At 41.9% G+C, this 17377-nt stretch overlaps 1 protein-coding gene across 7 annotated transcripts in view; it reads left to right on the plus strand.

Annotated features, from left to right (window-relative positions):
• Positions 1-15770, plus strand: part of LOC117272858 (uncharacterized) — a 19711-nt gene extending 3941 nt beyond the window's left edge. For 4 of the 7 annotated variants that reach the window (XM_033651973.2, XM_033651972.2, XM_078164856.1 and 1 more), the window contains exons 2-7: positions 2580-6028; positions 8653-9360; positions 9650-9702; positions 9792-9853; positions 9949-10266; positions 11947-15770. In XM_033651973.2, coding sequence (XP_033507864.2) covers positions 2768-6028; positions 8653-9360; positions 9650-9702; positions 9792-9853; positions 9949-10266; positions 11947-11963 — 4419 coding nt within the window. In that variant the 5' untranslated portion in view covers positions 2580-2767 and the 3' untranslated portion in view covers positions 11964-15770. Of the gene's footprint in view, positions 1-1665; positions 1776-2579; positions 6029-8652; positions 9361-9649; positions 9703-9791; positions 9854-9948; positions 10267-11946 lie in introns of all 7 variants that reach the window. The other 3 variants (XM_033651970.2, XM_033651969.2, XM_078164855.1) reach the window with 1 other exon arrangement.
• Positions 15771-17377: the final 1607 nt, after the last annotated feature.

A 17377-nucleotide genomic window follows, 5' to 3' on the forward strand; every position in this document is an offset into this window, starting at 1 on the left:
AAGTCAGCACATGTGAATTGAATGTTTTAACACGTAAAATGTCCCAAACCTGATATGTCAATCTATTGCATGGGAAATGTTTCACATGTGATAATCCACATGCTGAAATATCAATTTAATCACACCTGAGATGTGATTCACATGCAATATAAAGTTAGAAGTTGGTGTTTTTATCTGTTTTACCCCAGCTGGCACAGGACATCTATATGACGTCAGAAAGATTTTGGACTCTTTCATCAGACAGGTGTTAAAGTTTGGTTGGAATGAAAATCAGGTTGACGATATTGAAATTTCTAACGTTAGAATTTCACATTGTGTGAACCTTGACGTTATGACATTTTCAGACATTTGGTTTTGTTCTTCATACCTCACAACTAAATGTCGTTATTCTTCGTCAACGTGACATTGGCGCGAGATGTTTGGAAGATGTTGGATTTTGGTTACTATACCAACACAACTTAAAATCAAGAATATATCATCTGTCAGTACTCTGTCAAATTGACGTTGGCATTATTGAACTGATGTTGAATTTTGGTCAACTGACATGCAACCAAACATCAGCATTTAATGACATCCATTGTCAGCTGAGACATTTAAAGCGTGAAATATCTGAATATCATGTAGCTAAATGTTGTAAATTCATCACATTTGAAAAACTGTTTTGCATGTGACTAGCCCCATGTGCTTAAATGTGATTTTATCACATCTGAACAGGGGTGGATTATCAGCTAGTGGGCCCCTGGGCACAGATATGCAAAAGCCCACCCCACCACCTCTCCGACAAAGGAGCAGGACAGACACACTTTAGAGTTAGGTTTTTGTTTTTTTTTGTTTTGTTTTGTTTTTTTACAATTAACAACACATTGCTTTGACCCAGTGCAGCACTCCTCATTTTTTTCCTCTCACTGTAACATTGTTTCGTATGTTTTTATGTCGTTTTGCATTTCTCTTAGGTTGTAATGCATCTCTTTGTGGTTTTTGTGTCTCTTTGTAGTCTTTTCATACCTGTTTGAGGTAATATGTGTCTTTTGAATCTGGGGTTTGTGGCTTTGTGGTCATTTTGAATCTGTGTAATGCCTAGTTCAGACTACACAATGTCGGCCCAATTATAGCCTGACCTGGGCGTCCTATGGTGTCCCAGCTCAGGTGGTGAACAGCAGTGAGTGTCCTGCGCTATAACTGATTGTTTTATCCTGCGTAGTGTGTCATTGTAGATGACAAATGACACTGCGTCTGGGACGCCTCACAGCATCCTGACAAAAAGACTAGCATGTTTGATTATTTTTTTTGCCTTCCACCACTACTCTCATCACAGCTGTGACTTTGACCAGTAGGAGCACATCACTCTGCTGCAGTGGCCTGAATCACAGTTTAAGTGTTGATAAATCAGTAGCACAATAATAGCTAACGTTAGCATATTAGCTTTAACTGCTTGCTTTGTGAATACACTGTGGTGGCTAGCTGACATTAGCTGTATTTCGGTTTAATTGCTGGCTAAAAATATGTTATTTTTACCTCAAGTTCTCTTTAAAGGATTGACAACCCATACTGTCCTCTTCGTGCTACCCAAGAATGGGTATAAGAATGGGCTTTTTCAAACACAGGACTGTCAGTAACTTACATAACACTTCAGACGCCATCATTTGTTTATGTTTTTGTTCCCAGATGTTGTTCCATAGCACCTCCTTCCAATGACATCACACACATCGTGAAAGACGACCAGCGATGAGTGATTGTGGACCATCTTTCGTGTCTGCTGGCCAAGTCACTGCAAGGTTTTATGACTGCAGAATTACCTAATCTGACAAAGTGACTGTTGGAATGGACAAACATATTATGTAGTCTGAACCTGGCATTCATTTAAGTGACGTCATATTGACGTCTGGTGCCCGCTGGGGTAAAACATAACAGATAAAAACACCTTCCTATAATTTTATATTGCATGTGAATCACATTTCAGATGTGATTAAATTCATATTTCAGCATGTGGATTGTCACATGTTAAACATTTCCCAAGCAACAGATACATATGAGGGCCAGGGCCCCCCCTTTACACTTTGGGCCCCTGGGCCTTCAGTAATCCTTTCATGCATCTGATATTGGATTTACAAGTGATATAAAATCACAAGTTGGTGCTTCCATATGCTATATGTTTTACTTTTCTAATGTGAAATATCTGAAAATCGTAATGATTGATTATGTCTTAGGACTTGAATTCACCACATGTGAAAAGCTGAGTCCCGTGTGCCTAAACATTTTTTCACATCTTAGATATTATTCACATGTAATATTACGTTTGAGTTTTTACAAAATAATGATAATAATTGTTGCAGCCCTTTATACATAGTTGCATTAGTATTTATTTAACATTATCAACAAAAACAGAATATTGTCTTTCTAAAGGTAGAATTTATGCAAGGGCTTTTATGGTTGGATTGTTATACAGGTGGCCACTGAGGGTATACTAAAATTAAAATAACACCTCTCTGACAATGCTTCAAAAAAACATTATAATCTTAGCAAGGGTTATTAAGTGTTACCTCAGCTCACTCAACTAAGATTTGTCTTCTGCTCCACAGGACACCTGCATACTGATGTGATGTCTGAGAGCTACGGCAGCTGCCCATTGGAGCAATACACCTACTGTGGCATCATATAGAAGGACATCATGTAAATTAACAGCAGTGAGGATGAATTGAATCAGCGTGACAAGGGAAGAGCCAACCAGTACTGTTGGGTGAGAACTGATGGGCTGTCCAAGCTAGCAATGCCAACTGCAAAAGATAAAGGTGGTTCAACGTCCCACCGCTGTCGGTCTGCCTCAGATTATGATGATGCCACCCTCACCCAGAAGAGAGAATACTGGAGAACCAAGAAACGAGAGCAGAGGGCCCGACTGACGGAGCGTAGAGGAAAGTCAACACAAGACAGTGGAGGGGAAAAGCGACATCTACATGCCCCTGCAGTGTTGAATTCCACTTTATCCGACTCGTTTCCTGCTTTCTCTACTCCTCTGCAGAGTAATGATGAGTCACACAAAACAGTCAATATCTCTCTTGCATCACAGAGTGGAAAAACAATGGGGGACAGCTCAGCTGACGCCGCCGAAAGCCAAAAGGAGAAGTGGCTTCATACAGCGAAACTCAACAAGGTCTTGCCTCAGTTGCCAGCATCATGTTCCATCTCAGTCAAAGCTGCTAGGGGCGACACAGCCACAGTGAAATCCCTTACAGCAAAGGGTGCTGTGAGCAGAGCCGTTACCTCACCCACAACCAGTGGAACCCAGCTAAACACCTGTTCCTCAGTGCCTCCAGTCAGAGTGACCACAACTACAAATGGCAGCTCCACTAAAACAGCACCTCAGCCATGTGTGTCTATGCAGGGTGCATCAGGCCCCAAAATGCGCCATAAGGCACAAGTTGCATCACGCATTCAGCCCAAACCCCAACCCACCAATGTGAGCACAGGTATGACTCTTGTGTCGTCTCCATGTGTCCCCGTCTCTATTAAAACAGAGGGCAAAACAGCAACACCTCAAAGTGGAACAAAGAGTGCCTTGGTCACCTTGCGGAGGGCTAAAGGTGTTCGCAGCCCACAGCCTTCCCCGGACACAGAGGACGAGAAAGCAGCCAAGCGCAGAGAGAACTGGCGGATCAAAAAGCGAGAGCAGAGGGCTAAGCTGGCAGCTCAGGTAGCTAAAGCCAGAGAGAGGACGCAGAGCGTGGAGCTGACATTACAGAGGCAAACAGCACAAAAAACAGGACTTGTGGGCGACACCATTCTGCAGCATCTTCCATCCCAGTCGTTTTTGAGAGGAGCGGGCCAGAGGCAGCAGGCCAGACCTTCATTTACATCCGCCAAAAGGGAAACTGATAAACTTCAAAGTGGAGCAGCAAGTTTAACGACAATTAACATGCAAGCAGATCAGGTAAAAGTACAAAATCCACGTGGGAATAGGCAGACAGCCATCACATGTGATGTTATGTCTGTGAGAAAGCCAGGGGAGTTACAGAGAAAGCTTCCAAATTCTGTACACCTTTCTTACGTTTCCCGAGGGATTGCACGATGTAAAACGCCTAGACAGAGGCTCATCGAAGCACAGAAATTTTTCATGAATCAAAGAAACATGAGATGTAAATCCCCTTTGCTTTCTTCAGTCTTTGGTACTAGAAATATCCCCCAAATCGTCATATCCCCCAATGACACACCTGAGCAGATAATTGCCAAACGGCGAGAGTACTGGCGGATTAAAAAGCGTGAACAGCGAGCGAAGCTATCAATGGAAGTAAAGGCTCGGCTGAAGGAGAAGGACTCTCTCATGCGACGAGTGAAACGGTACCAGAAAATCCTCGAGGAGATGAGGAGGGCCAGAGCGCTGGCTCAATCAGGAGGGAGCACCCTCACCCACGCCTCAGAGACCATTGGAGGGTTCATCAAAGAGGATGGGACAGTGACCATTAACATTCCCCAGGTTCCTACAGGGCACAACACAGCAGCACGCAAAAGTGAAGCAGAGTGTCATGTAGTTTCGAATAATAACTCCATCACCAAACCTCAGCATCAACCTAACACTAAACGGAGAGCTATTACACCCATTCGTGTAACCCAGCCTCCACCCCCCCTCCGCCCAGCTCAGGTGAAAGTCTCTTTTCCTCTTGCTGGACATTTGGCCAACAAGCCTCCAAGACTGCTGTCAATCAGACCAAGGACTCAACCTGAAAGCACAACTGCTCCAAATTCCCACAAATTAGCAATCCAGACACTTAGTCAGCTCACACTCACTCATCCCCAGACCCCTCAAAATGCTGTTTCTGGAGGATCAGCAGCAGTGACAAACTTTGGTGGCTGTGTCATGAAAATGGCCGTCTCGAGTAGTGTGCCATCGCTATCAGCTCTCTCTTTGGATCCAGAGTTGACCGAGGAGGAGAGGATGGCTAAAAAGAGGGAGTACTGGAGGATAAAGAAACGTGAGCAGCGAGCGTCTCGAGCTGCTCGACTAAAGCAGGGTGTCTTACAAGCGAGGGCCAGTGCCACCTTACAGAGGAGGAAGGCCCAGAGGCAAGCAGCAGTAACCAGTGTGCCACCAGGCGGAAGCCATACAGGAAGTGCACAATCTCTCCCCAACAGCAGTGCGCCTGCTACGCCACATGCAAATGAGATAAAACACGAGAGTGAGTCTGTGCCAGAAGTTGACCTAAATTCTCAACCAGAACAAGCCATCTGTCCAGATATCAAACCCCCAACCTCTCCACCAACACCACCTCCAGCGCCTCAGCCGGAGCCTGACCCAGCTCTGAATGCAGACAGCCAAGCTACCACTCTGCTAGCTGTGGCCTCGATGAAGAAGCTCCTGGAAGAATCGCTTAGCACAGTGACAGAGTATAAAAGTGAACTGACTGATGTTAAGAAAGAGACAACAGAAGAGGCCTCAGAAGACGACATGACGCCAAATTTACCTGAACTGAATGAGGTGGCTCCTATTGCTGCTGACTTGACATTGGAGATAAAAAGCTGGCAGCCAGACACTGATGTCTTGGTACTAGAAAGTTCACCAAACCCTCACCTTAAGGACTCTCCCCAAAGTAGCGAGACACCTCCATCTTCTCCCACATCCAACCAGACAGTCCAGATTCCCACCTGTGAGCACTCATCCCAAACTCCTTCGAACTTCATACTAAACCCTTACATGGAAGCTTCACACAGCCCATCTTCACCCCGCAGGACCCAGAGGCTTCACACCAGAAAAGCAGGCCATCAAGACTGCTGCTCTACAGAGTCGCTACATCACCTACCCATGGATCAACTACAGAAACCACAGTGTGAACAACAGTGTCAGGCAGAGAACAGCAACTTACCATCAGCACAGAGATATCCCAGTGTGGTGACAGAGCACAGTGGTCTGATCAGCCTGCAGAGGAAGAGGGAGTACTGGAAGCTGATGAAGAGGCAGCAGAGGGCCAGGTTACGGGCCAGGCAGAAAGAAAGACATGGAGAATGTAGCAGTCGGCTTTCCAGCAGAAATATTCAGGTGATGTAACACATGAGAATAATGTTCATTCTGTACTATCTGCAACATGTGGGTGCTAATAGCCAGTGTTCTTACTAGTATTGTAAGTAGCTAATACTGAACATGCTTAATACACTATGTTTTGCATTGATTTAATCGGGTCATAGAGAGACACTCAGTATGTTTACATGACAGAGAAAATCGATTTATTGCATTAGTCTGACTAAAATTGGACTTTTAAAATATATGTAAACATGTTAGTCCGACTAAAATCATATTAAATAAAATTTCTCAAAGTCGAACCAACACACCCAGAGAATGTGCTTGGGAGGGGAATTACTCCTGCAAGTACAGTATACCATCAATGGGACCCAAACTGGCCGAGATGCTTGCTCTGTGACGTAATAGGTCAACCAGAAAAAGGTCAAATGCTAACAAGCTGAAGCAGCATTCACAATTTTGTAGCAGTTTTGTGAAAGCTGGGAGCTCGGGATTTGTGGTGTTTTTAAAACTGTCGGAGCCCATTGAAGTTACTCTGAAATTGTTAATTACTTTTGTTGTCTAATCTTTTAGTTTTCATAGCATGACACTGAAACACATAATTATTATGATTTATTAAAAAGGAAACATGGCACTGTCCGTTTTTCAGTCAATCACTTAGTAACGGTGATCTCAACCCTTTCATGAAGACCAAGTTTGGAGAGTGGTGCAGGGATGACATTTATTTGCAGGCCAGCCCAAAAGTTAGCATCACCCCAAGTCCCTTCAACAAAAAGCCCATGGGATTTTTCCATTGAATTTTGGATAGTTGCAGAAAATATTTTGTGTTGTAGGACAAAACATAAAGCCTCTTAAGATTATGTTAACCACAGACCTTATTTCAGACATCTAATCAAAACATAAAAAAACAACATTGATTTTGAGACAAGGGAACCAGAAATGCTAAAACGCTAACTCATTTCTGGGTTTTAGGACTCATTCCTGCAGCTATTTCATATTTGTTAATACAACCTCATGAGTTCTACTTGTCGGCAGAAAATATTACATGACTTTTACAATGGGCAGTGTTGTTGTTGAACACCAACACTACAGTACAGTAACAGTACAATCAGCCTTTGTTAAAGGCTCACAATATTCATCTTTTGCTAGCCAGTAGAGCAGTTGTTACTCATTTAAGTCAGATCATGTACTGAAAACCCCAGGAACATGTTTTAGCTGTGAGAAAAGCCATTAAATTCCAGTTTGTGGAACAGCAGGGGTTAAATTTTGGCTAAGTGTATATGGATATGAGCAAGATCATTTAGTTTGGTTTTTCCGGTGTTGACTACGGATGTGCTCATGGGGATAGCTTCAGTCTTTTGAATTGGGCTTGAAAGAGTTATTTGTCCGTAGTCAGTGTAATACATACAGTAGATGGTGGTCAACGTGCCCCCATTTTGGAGAAGTGGTAGGAGTATCACCACTGAAACTAGGCAATGTGCTGCTGTGGACGCAGTCAGCAACAAAATGTATTTTTTGTTTCTCAGTTTAAGTGTAAGCTATATTTAGAACGCTTTCACTGGTTTACCTTGCTGCAGACAGCCCCTCCTGACGTGGAAGCTCTTGACCTCTTAAGTTCTCCATTTATGCTTGCATCAAAGTCACCAGACTCCACTGAGAAAATCAGTCATTTTAGCTTGCTGAGCACAGGAGCTGCTGCTCTACCGCTGCCTCAGTCAGCTAGTTTGTTTGCGTTATCGTGTGTCTTTGGTGTTAAAAGTGGTTAGTTTGAATTCACCAAAATTACACAAGGTCAAGAGCTTCCACGTCAGGAGAGGCTGTCTGTAGCAAGGTAAACCAGAGAAAACGTTCTGAATATGTGTATATATATATATATATATATGTATGTATGTATGTATGTATGTGTATATATATATATGTGTGTGTGTGTGTGTGTATATATATATATATATATATATATATATTTTTTTTTTTTTTTTTTTTTTTTTTACCTTGCTGTATAAATGGTAGTGTAGTGCCTCACACAGCACGAGGGTTCCTGGTTCATGGATATATATGTGTACGTATGTATATAGCTTTTTTTTTTCCTTTGGCTGAACCCTCCACAGCAGTAAATTGCTTAGCTTCTGTATCAGGACTCCTGCCTGCTTCTCCAAACTGGGGGTTTGCCAACTGACATCTACTGTAGGTGGTTCTCTGACTATGGATAAGAAGGCTACCTCAGACAACCCCATTCCAAAAGATCCAAACTGACTCAACACAACCTAAACCACCGGGGAGAACATTTACCAGCTTTTGACCCCTGGTAGATGATGAACCCTGATCATATTAAACCCAGCAATGCTAAAGATAAGCCATGAGTCTTTTTCATAGGGACAAAGAGTTCAATGCTTGCAGCCATAGCCAGTGCCCTCTCCAGCTGAAACCTGAGTCATTATAGCGCAAACCTCTGTCTGGCATTTGACACTTGAACAGCAAAAATAGAGGGGAGTGAGTGTGACTGAGAGGAGCCTACTTAAAGCTAGGGGTAAACATATGTGCATGTTTCAGAGAGAGTATAGCTTGTTGCTATATTTAATAGTGTTTAGCTGTAAAAAAAAAAACTGAGATAAATGACATGTTTATGGTGTGTTGTTGTCTTTCAGGCTCCAGGTCTCGTCAATATCAACACTGTTAAGGGTGTGAATCCTCTAGAAAAACCAGCCCTTCAGCCCAAGCCACCCATTGCTTCTCTGACTGCAGTGACCAGTATCCCCACTGTCCTGGTTGTAAGCCCTTCAACATGTACCGCTGAGGAGTCACCTGACACACTCCAGGTCAAACTACCTGTCACCAGTGTCTCCTGTTCATCCAGAAGTGAGCAGAACAGCATGAGCGTTGGGCCTTCACAGATCATATCTGACTATCAAGGAGCACACGAGAATCAGCAACAAGCCACGCCAGATTCACAAAAGTGGATGTCTAGAAGCACAGATGTAGACTCTGTCCCCTCCCTCCCTACTCTGACACCCCCAGACAACCCACTTTCCAGCATCAACCTGCAACCCATTGAACCCCCATGTCAAAATCTAAATTCCGACCTCAGTCCAATAAAAATGCCTTATGCTCAACTTCAGAGCCCTACACATATGACACAATCTCCCCCCAAGCTGGTCCCTGTAACCACCATGGTCCCACCGAAGCCCATCCCAGGGGAGTGTGAGGAGGACTTTCTGAGGAGGAAGCGGGAGTACTGGAGGATAAAAAAGAAGGAGCAGAGAGCGAGGAAGGCCATTCAGGACAAGGGAACCATCCCAAGGAGAGCATCCAACAACTTGAGGCCTATCCTTCCTGCCCAGGACGTACAAACACGGGTAAGAGCTGTATTGCCGGTATATCAAAAAAAAAAACCTCACTCTTGTCTAATTATTGTGTACATATTAAAGAACAAAAGAAGACCAAAGATTAGCAGAGGTTGGACCAAGTATTTATTTTGCAAGTCATAAGCTCGTCTTTGCACGCAGTGATTATGATAGATTATTGTATGATAGTCTGTGTGCTGGTTCAAGTGTGTTCACAAATTATGTATGTTTTGATTCTAACATGATGGACACATAATGTGTTTATGACAATCTTTATTTCCTCTCTGACTGATGCCTGTAGGATTCTGATCAGTGGGTCAGTCGGTCCTCTGAGGAGTCACAGCATCTAATGAGGTGGGAACTTTGTTTTGGTTATGTTAAGATGAGTTTTGCTGCCAGCTTAATGAAGGATAATGAATGTAACTGTTCTGTCTCTCTTGCAGCACTTCAGAGGACACCGACCCGGGAACCTTTCCATTCCCAAATTTTGCAGCACAGGTGGAAGGTGAAGTATTACCTGTGTAACTTTGAACTGAAAGGAAAGCACAATAGAATGTAGAAACTGGCACAAACCATTTTCTCCATTTACTGTCTCCTCAGATGAGACAGAGCTTCTGTTCACTGACTATGAGAATGCTAACGGCGAGGAAGGTCCTGTCTCAGAAGCTGTGTGGAGGAACCGCTACCTCATGGACTATGATCCGCTCAACCAGCTGCTGGTGTGCATGGTGTGCGGGGAGCTGCAGTACTCCCACAGCCTGGAGGGAGTGAGGGCCCACATCGACGAGGCCCACCCGGATACACTGACCCTGGAGCCCAGGGAGCAACAGCAAATACTGGAGGCCTGGGACGAGCAGGTGTCCCAGCGGGAACGCTTCTTCACCAGCCAGCTACAGCAGCACAGCGAGGCCCTGGCAGGTACAATACAAAAAATAAACAATTTTTCCTTTTAAGAATGAAAAAAGTTTAATTCATAAGCAATACAGGTAGTCAGTAAAAGTCAGATCTTTAACATAAGTAAAAGTAGCAATACTACAGTGCAGAAATACTGTGTTGCAAGTAAAAGTCCTGCATTAAAATTTTTACAGTAAAAGTACAAAAGTAGTGGCATCAAAATATACTTAAGGTACCAAAAGTAAAAGTACTCCTTGTGCAGAATACGGCCCATTTCAGAGTAATATATATAATATCATTGAATTATTATTATTCATGTGTTCATCACTTTAACTTGACTCAGCTAACTTTTTCTTCTAAGTCCTTTTCTGTATTGCATGTTCCACCGTGGATAGTGCCCCCTGTGTGAAGGCAGGATTCTTAGCTGATCAATATTAATATATATCAATAACAGCCATGACATTGTCAATGCAGCGTTTATTGGCAACCAAACAGAAGGGCGACTGCACTTTTATCAGTTGTAAGGCGTAATGTAAATAGTATACAATATAGTACACCACATAGCATATGGCATAGTGTATCGTGTTGTGTACGGCATAGTATACAACGTAGCGTACACTGTAGTGTATGGTGTAGTGCACGATATAATGTACATAGTTACTGGTTACTGTACAGCAAGGTGTCATCGCAGTGTACGGTGTAGTGTACAGCATAGTAGTATAGTATGTGGCGTAATGTACACCGTAGTGTCCGTTGTAGTGTATTGTGCAGTGTATGGCTTAGTGTATATGTAGTGTACATGGTGTGATGTATGGTATCATGTATGGCGCAGTGTACACCATAGGGTACACTGTAATGTACGGTTCAATGTACACCATAGTGTACGGAGAGTGCAGTGTAGTGTAAGGTGCTGTGTACAGTGTAGTGTACGGAGTTTAAGGTGTAGTGTACATCATAGTGTATGGGGTGCGCAGTGTAGTGTATGGCTTTGTGTGAACGTAGTGTACAGCGTAGTTTTTCAGACATTTGCAGAATTTTTTTTTTAAAAATCTGGGTCCAGTGAAGAAAAAATGGAGTTGCTATTGATGGTAGCTTGGCCATTTAAAATTTATAGTTTTGTGCAGGTTGCCCTGTGTCACACAAGTGATGGTTCTCTCTGACCAATCAGTGGTCTGCAATGTTTTAACTCCGCCTCCTAGTATCGGCTCAGTTCACTTTGAACCTCAACTGAGGTGGTACCAAAAAACAGTAATGGGTATGAACGCCAACTTTTGCTAATGGAAAACCAAAAGTTGAGTAGAGCCGTGTTGTATCGTGCAGTGGAGTGCAGTATTAGTCATTTAATCTATTGTTGATATAGAAATGATGATTGGTGCAGTTTTAAAGCAGCTGACTCTAAGGAATCATAGCACATGAGATGTTTTATTGTCTGACAGGCATATGGCTGGTGATGCTTTAGATTTATGCCCTCAGAGAATGATCTCTCTCTGTTTTTTTTTCTATGAAGATTGGAGAAAAGTATGAAACAGCTAACATCATTCTGTATCTCTGAAGGGTGTTTGTTTTCTTTCCTGTTCTACCAATGAGTGCTGCCCTGAAACCAGCTACTGGTCAGGCTATAGAGCAGAGCCGTTAGTGCGCTGTTTGTTTAAGACTATGGGTCAGTTAGTTTCACTTGCCAAACCTGTCGGTCTTGTTTTGCAGAAGAACAGCGGGACTGAAGAGCAGAGGAGGACTGCAGGAGACAACTGAAGACCACGGAACCACACTTTATTTGTCTTATTTATTTATTGTATTTTTTAAACAAATTTGCTTACCTTCATAGAAAGTCACCTTGAAGGAGAATGCTGTAAAGGGAACATTCACTCCAAAAACAGCTTTACCTCATTTCCTACCAGGGTTGTAGTGTGGGCCTTTGAAAGTCAGTATGGACATTTTTTCTTTACAATGAAGCCACCAGAACTGAGATTTTGTAATAATATTTAAAATATTTAAAGAAGAAGTCCAATATTCTGGGAAATACAGTCTTTGTACTAAGCATCCTGGACCTATTTCTGTAGTGAACACACAGATAACACTTAGAATGAAATCACTTTCATATTCTTGCTCTATTTCCTAAAGTTTTTAATTGTTCTGTAAGTTTGTCCGTTTTAAACCTCAAACAGTGTTTCCCACAGACCCTAACCTGATAGAAACTCAGAACATTTTGACCATCACAGGAGAAATAAAGCCCTCCTTTAAACAGACTGTGTAACTTGTGAACATAGCCACCATGTCAACAAATGGCAATTACAGGATGAAGATAAATTTCTCTCATTTCCCAAGATTCTCTTGAGTCAGCTGTTTCAAAGACATCATTAGGTGACCTGACTGAGAGCAAGCAAAATAAATCCTATTAAGTATGCTGTGTTTAGCTCTCTTTCACTTTTAGCACTAAACCATAATATGTATTGGCAACATGCTTAAAGATAGTCCTATGTGTGACGTCAGCACTCTATCTAACTCTGTGACTCAGTCACATAGCATTTCCTATGCAAACCACACAAGAAAAATCAAACACGATATATTTTTTTTACCTGTTATTCAGCACTTAGTTTTATCTACAAAGGTGTTTTCAAAAGGGGAGGGTGATACCACAAAATTAGGTTTTGATCCAATATTAAGCAATACAGGATTCCGCCAATACCGATATTGATGCCAATACTGATTTATATATTATTAAAAGCAGCTTCTGTACTTCCATGTTGGGGAGAGTAGTGTGTCATGATTTATGAGCTGAATAATCAATCTGCTAAAGTAACAGCTAATAATAACCAATTACAGTTTGAAAATGTAACATTAACCATTGCTGAAGATTCAATTTAATTAAAATTAATTTCACCACTGTAGGATTATACTCAAATATTCCCTGCCTGAGGCTCTCTGAGCAGACTCTTCCAGTGAACTCTGTCTCCACGTCAGAGGTCTGGATGCTGAGACATTTCCCTCCCCCTCTCTTCTTTGCAGCTCCAAGTTCTCTTTCTCATGTTTTTTTTTTCCCCTTTCGTTCAGCCATCACTGCAGTCATGTGTCGGATAAGATAGTCGGGGTGTGTGCTGCTGTGTGTGCAGCGGTGCGTTGCAAGTATTGTTTAAGTGCACACAAGATAGCAGCAATGGAGAAGCAAAGAGTACATGCACTACATGTGTTCACAACAACCAGTTATACTCTTGAAATTCAAATGTTTAAAACAAAGAAGTAAGAGACCAAACCTTTATTTATCAATTCTATTGATGCTAGGATCAGTCTTCAAAACAAAACCTAGTATCTGTAGTGTCGATACTTTGGTATTGATCAACCCTCCCCTGATTTCAAACCTTTTGATGAATAACAGGTGAAAAATAGGGCTAATGTTTTCATATTTCCCGTAAGGTTTGCAAAAGTAACTGTAACTAAATCACAGAGTTAAGATCTGGTCACACCCGAAAGTTACAGGAAAATTGTGAAAAAATTGTGCTTCTTTTCTAAATATTTGGAAGAGGCTTGGTGACCACGCTACTCTGTGAACTACAAGAGTGGGTTTTATTACTTACCTTATTCCGTGAAAAGAAAACTGTGGGACACATCACTGCTTTCAAATTGAGAATTAATGTACATCGATCAGCCAAAACATTAAACCCACTGGTGGGTGAAGTGAATGACACTGATCATCTTGTTACAGTGCAATGTTCTGCTGGGAAACCTTGAGTCCTGGCATTCATGTGGATGCTACTTGATGTGCTCCACCCACCCAAACACTGTTGCAGACCAAGTAAACCCCCACATGGCAACGGCAATGGTCAATGGCAGTGACCCCTCAGCAGGACAGTGCATTGTGCCAAGCCACAAAAACTGCTCAGGAATGGCCCCAGGAATGGGACAAAGAGCTCAAGGCATTCACTTGGCCTTCAAATACCCCAGATCCCAATCTGACCAAACATCTGAGGGACATGCTGGTACTCCAGAGGTACCCCTTATCCATGGTGGGTCCTCCCTGGACCGGACTTGGCTCTGACCTGTCAAGACATGGACACAGTACCTCTTGAAGGTGGCCTTTGGTGCCTGGCATCAGGGCGTTACTTTCAGATCTTTTGAGTACTGTGGGTTGTGAGCTGGGGTACCAGCACATCTTACAGATGTTTGATCAGATCGGGATCCAAGGAATTTGGATCTCATTCCTCGGACCATTCCTGAGCCGTTTTTGTGGTGTGGCATGGCATATTGTCCTGTTGGGGTTGCCACTGTTACTGAGGAGTGCTGTTGCCATGAGGGGGGGTACCTGGTCTGTACTGGTGTTTAGGTGGGGGGAGTGTGTCAGGTGGCATCCATGTGAATGTCAGAGCCCAAGGTTTCCCAACAGAGCATTGCACTGTAACAAGATGATCAATGTTGTTCACTTCACCTGTCAGTGGTTTTATTGTTTTGGCTGATCGGTGTATATCGAATATTGTTGAACTGTTCAACAAACAAATATATGGGTTTAAGTCATTAAAATGTCAGGTTTTGATCAATGTGTTTCCATAGCTGAATCACATCAGAGCCGAACAGCACTCACACATTGATATCTAACTTACAATAAATTAACCAGTAAATTTAGACCTAACCTCCCTGTATCAGCCAGCTATCAGAAAAGAAACTGTGATACATAAACACAGCACAAGAGTGAAACACTTTATATTTAAGTTAATTTGCTCAAGCTGACCGTTGCTATCAGTTTTATATAAAGTTTGGTCTGCACTTCCTGCAGGCTTACATTCAGGTCAGAGATTGTTCTAGTTCCTTGTTAGCTACTGTTGGATTGTTGCATGGGTGTCTGGAAGTGTTCCATATGATTTTGTATGAGATACTGCACCATGCTGTTCTTCAAACCCTGGACCTTACTCGTGTTCCTGGATGACAGCTTTTTGCAACTTTTTTACAACCTTCTCAGCTGTGTAAAAACCTCCTGCAGTTCATATCAGCTTCACCATGTGACGTCAAACATCCAACCAACCCTCTGCACTGTAAATACTATAGTGGTTATGAGATGCCAAATGTTACTTTGACTGTGCTGTTTCACCATTTTTTGAGCTATTTTATTCATTATTTATTGAATTTCCTTCTATATAAGGATTATTGATGGTGCATTATTCATATCTGTAGAGAGTTCCATGTTAGAAACATTTCTCATTTGTGAGTATTGAGGATCCAAAGGCTTTCCTGCATGAGTAGTTAAAGGATGAACAGTTGTATATCAGATATGATCTCTGGAATGCATTCCCATGTTTTTGTATGATTTTCATTATTAAGAGTAAAATGCTGAAATAATGTTCTGTTTGAGCACAAAGCTGTACAGGTTGATCATGCTTGGAGAAAATGCCTGCACAGCTGCAACGAGGTGTAAATAGCTGGAAGTGACCAAGCTATTTTACCTTCTGAGAATGTAATTCTGACTTGATGACTTGTTTACCAGTTCAAAGGGAATGTTTAAATGCCTTTTCAGTAATAAACCTTTTCTACCTTTGGGCTTATTCCGTGAGATCTGTCTTCAATTTCAAAGCTTTATAAATACTCTGACTCCTGAAACCTTGTCCCAACAATCAGCAGCCATGGGCTCCTCTAAAGAGCTGCCTAGCACTCTGAAAACTAAAATAACTGATGCCCACAAAGTAGGAGAAGACTACGAAAGATAGCAAAGTGTTTGTAGGTAGCTGTTTCCTCAGTTTGTAATGTAATTAATAAATGGCAGTTAACAGGAACTGTGGAGGTCAAACTGAGGTCTGAAAGACCAAGAAAACTTTCAGAGAGAGCTGCTCGTATAGGATTGTTAGAAAAGCAAATAAAAACCACCATTTGACTGCAAAAGACCTGCAGGAAGATTTATCAGACTCAGGAGTGGTGGTGCACTGTTCTACTGTGCAACGACACCTGTACAAATATGACCTTCATGGAAGAGTCATCAGAAGAAAACCTTTTCTGTGTCCTCGCCACAAAATTCAGTGTCAGACGTTTACAAAGGAACATCTAAACAAGCCTGATGCTTTTTGGAAACAAGCCCTTACTAGGACTGACGAAGTTAAAATACAACTTTTTGTAAGCTATGTTCTGAGAATAAATGATGCAGAATTTCATGAAAAGAACACCTGTCCAACTGTTAAATGGTGGGTTGGATCAATCATGCTTTGGGCTTGTGGCTTCTACAACAGGACAATGATCCATAACACACCTAGAAATCCACAATGGACTACCTCAAGAAGAGCAAGCTGAAGGTTTTGCCATGGCCCTCACAGTCCCCCAACCTAAACACCATTTTAAATATATGGATAGATCTCTAAAGAGCAGTGCATGCAGAATAGACCAACAATCTCACAGATCTAGAAGCCTTTTGCAGGAAGAATGAGTGAAAATCCCCCAAACAAGAATTAAAAGACTCTTAGCTGGATACAAAAAGTGTTTAGAAACTGCGATACTTGCCAAAGGGGGCGCTGCTAAGCACTGACCATGCAAGGTGCCCAAACTTTTGCTCCAGGCCCTTTTCCTGTTGCTATTTTGAAACTATAAAAGATTGAAATTAAAAAGTAATTCTGCTTTAAATATTGAAGATATGTGTCAACTTAATGCCTTTTGGAGATCACTTCATCATCTACTTACTTAACTATTCACTGTAAACCAAATTCTGACCAGGGGTGCCCAAACTTTTGCACACCACTTATTTTAAATTTAATACCTTGAATGAATATCCTAGTGATTTAGTACTATATTTGAAGCAAAAAGGGCCAAGATATTCTGATTTATAATCCTCTCTATGGGTCAGTGCCAAAAACCCTTAACACTACATTTCCCATAATGCAACAAAATATATTTATTAGACTCTGCCTGCTTAGCAAACAGTATAGACTGTATAAAGTAATGGACGTAGCTACTGAGACCTCACCTTTTGATTTTCAGACTCTTTTTTTTTTTAAACCATTTTGGGTTGTAAATCCCCAAAACAAAGCAATTAACAAAAGTTACAACTTGATTTACTAGGAAGTAAAGCATATGTGTGAGGAGAGCATGAAAAGTGTGTGGTAGAAATGTATTCTTTTTGGGTTTTTTTTTTTTAAATCTTGTAAATCATCTTACAAGGCTGCAGATT

The sequence above is a fragment of the Epinephelus lanceolatus genome, chromosome 22 (genome assembly GCF_041903045.1).
Source record: "Epinephelus lanceolatus isolate andai-2023 chromosome 22, ASM4190304v1, whole genome shotgun sequence".
NCBI classification, from domain to species: domain Eukaryota; kingdom Metazoa; phylum Chordata; class Actinopteri; order Perciformes; family Serranidae; genus Epinephelus; species Epinephelus lanceolatus.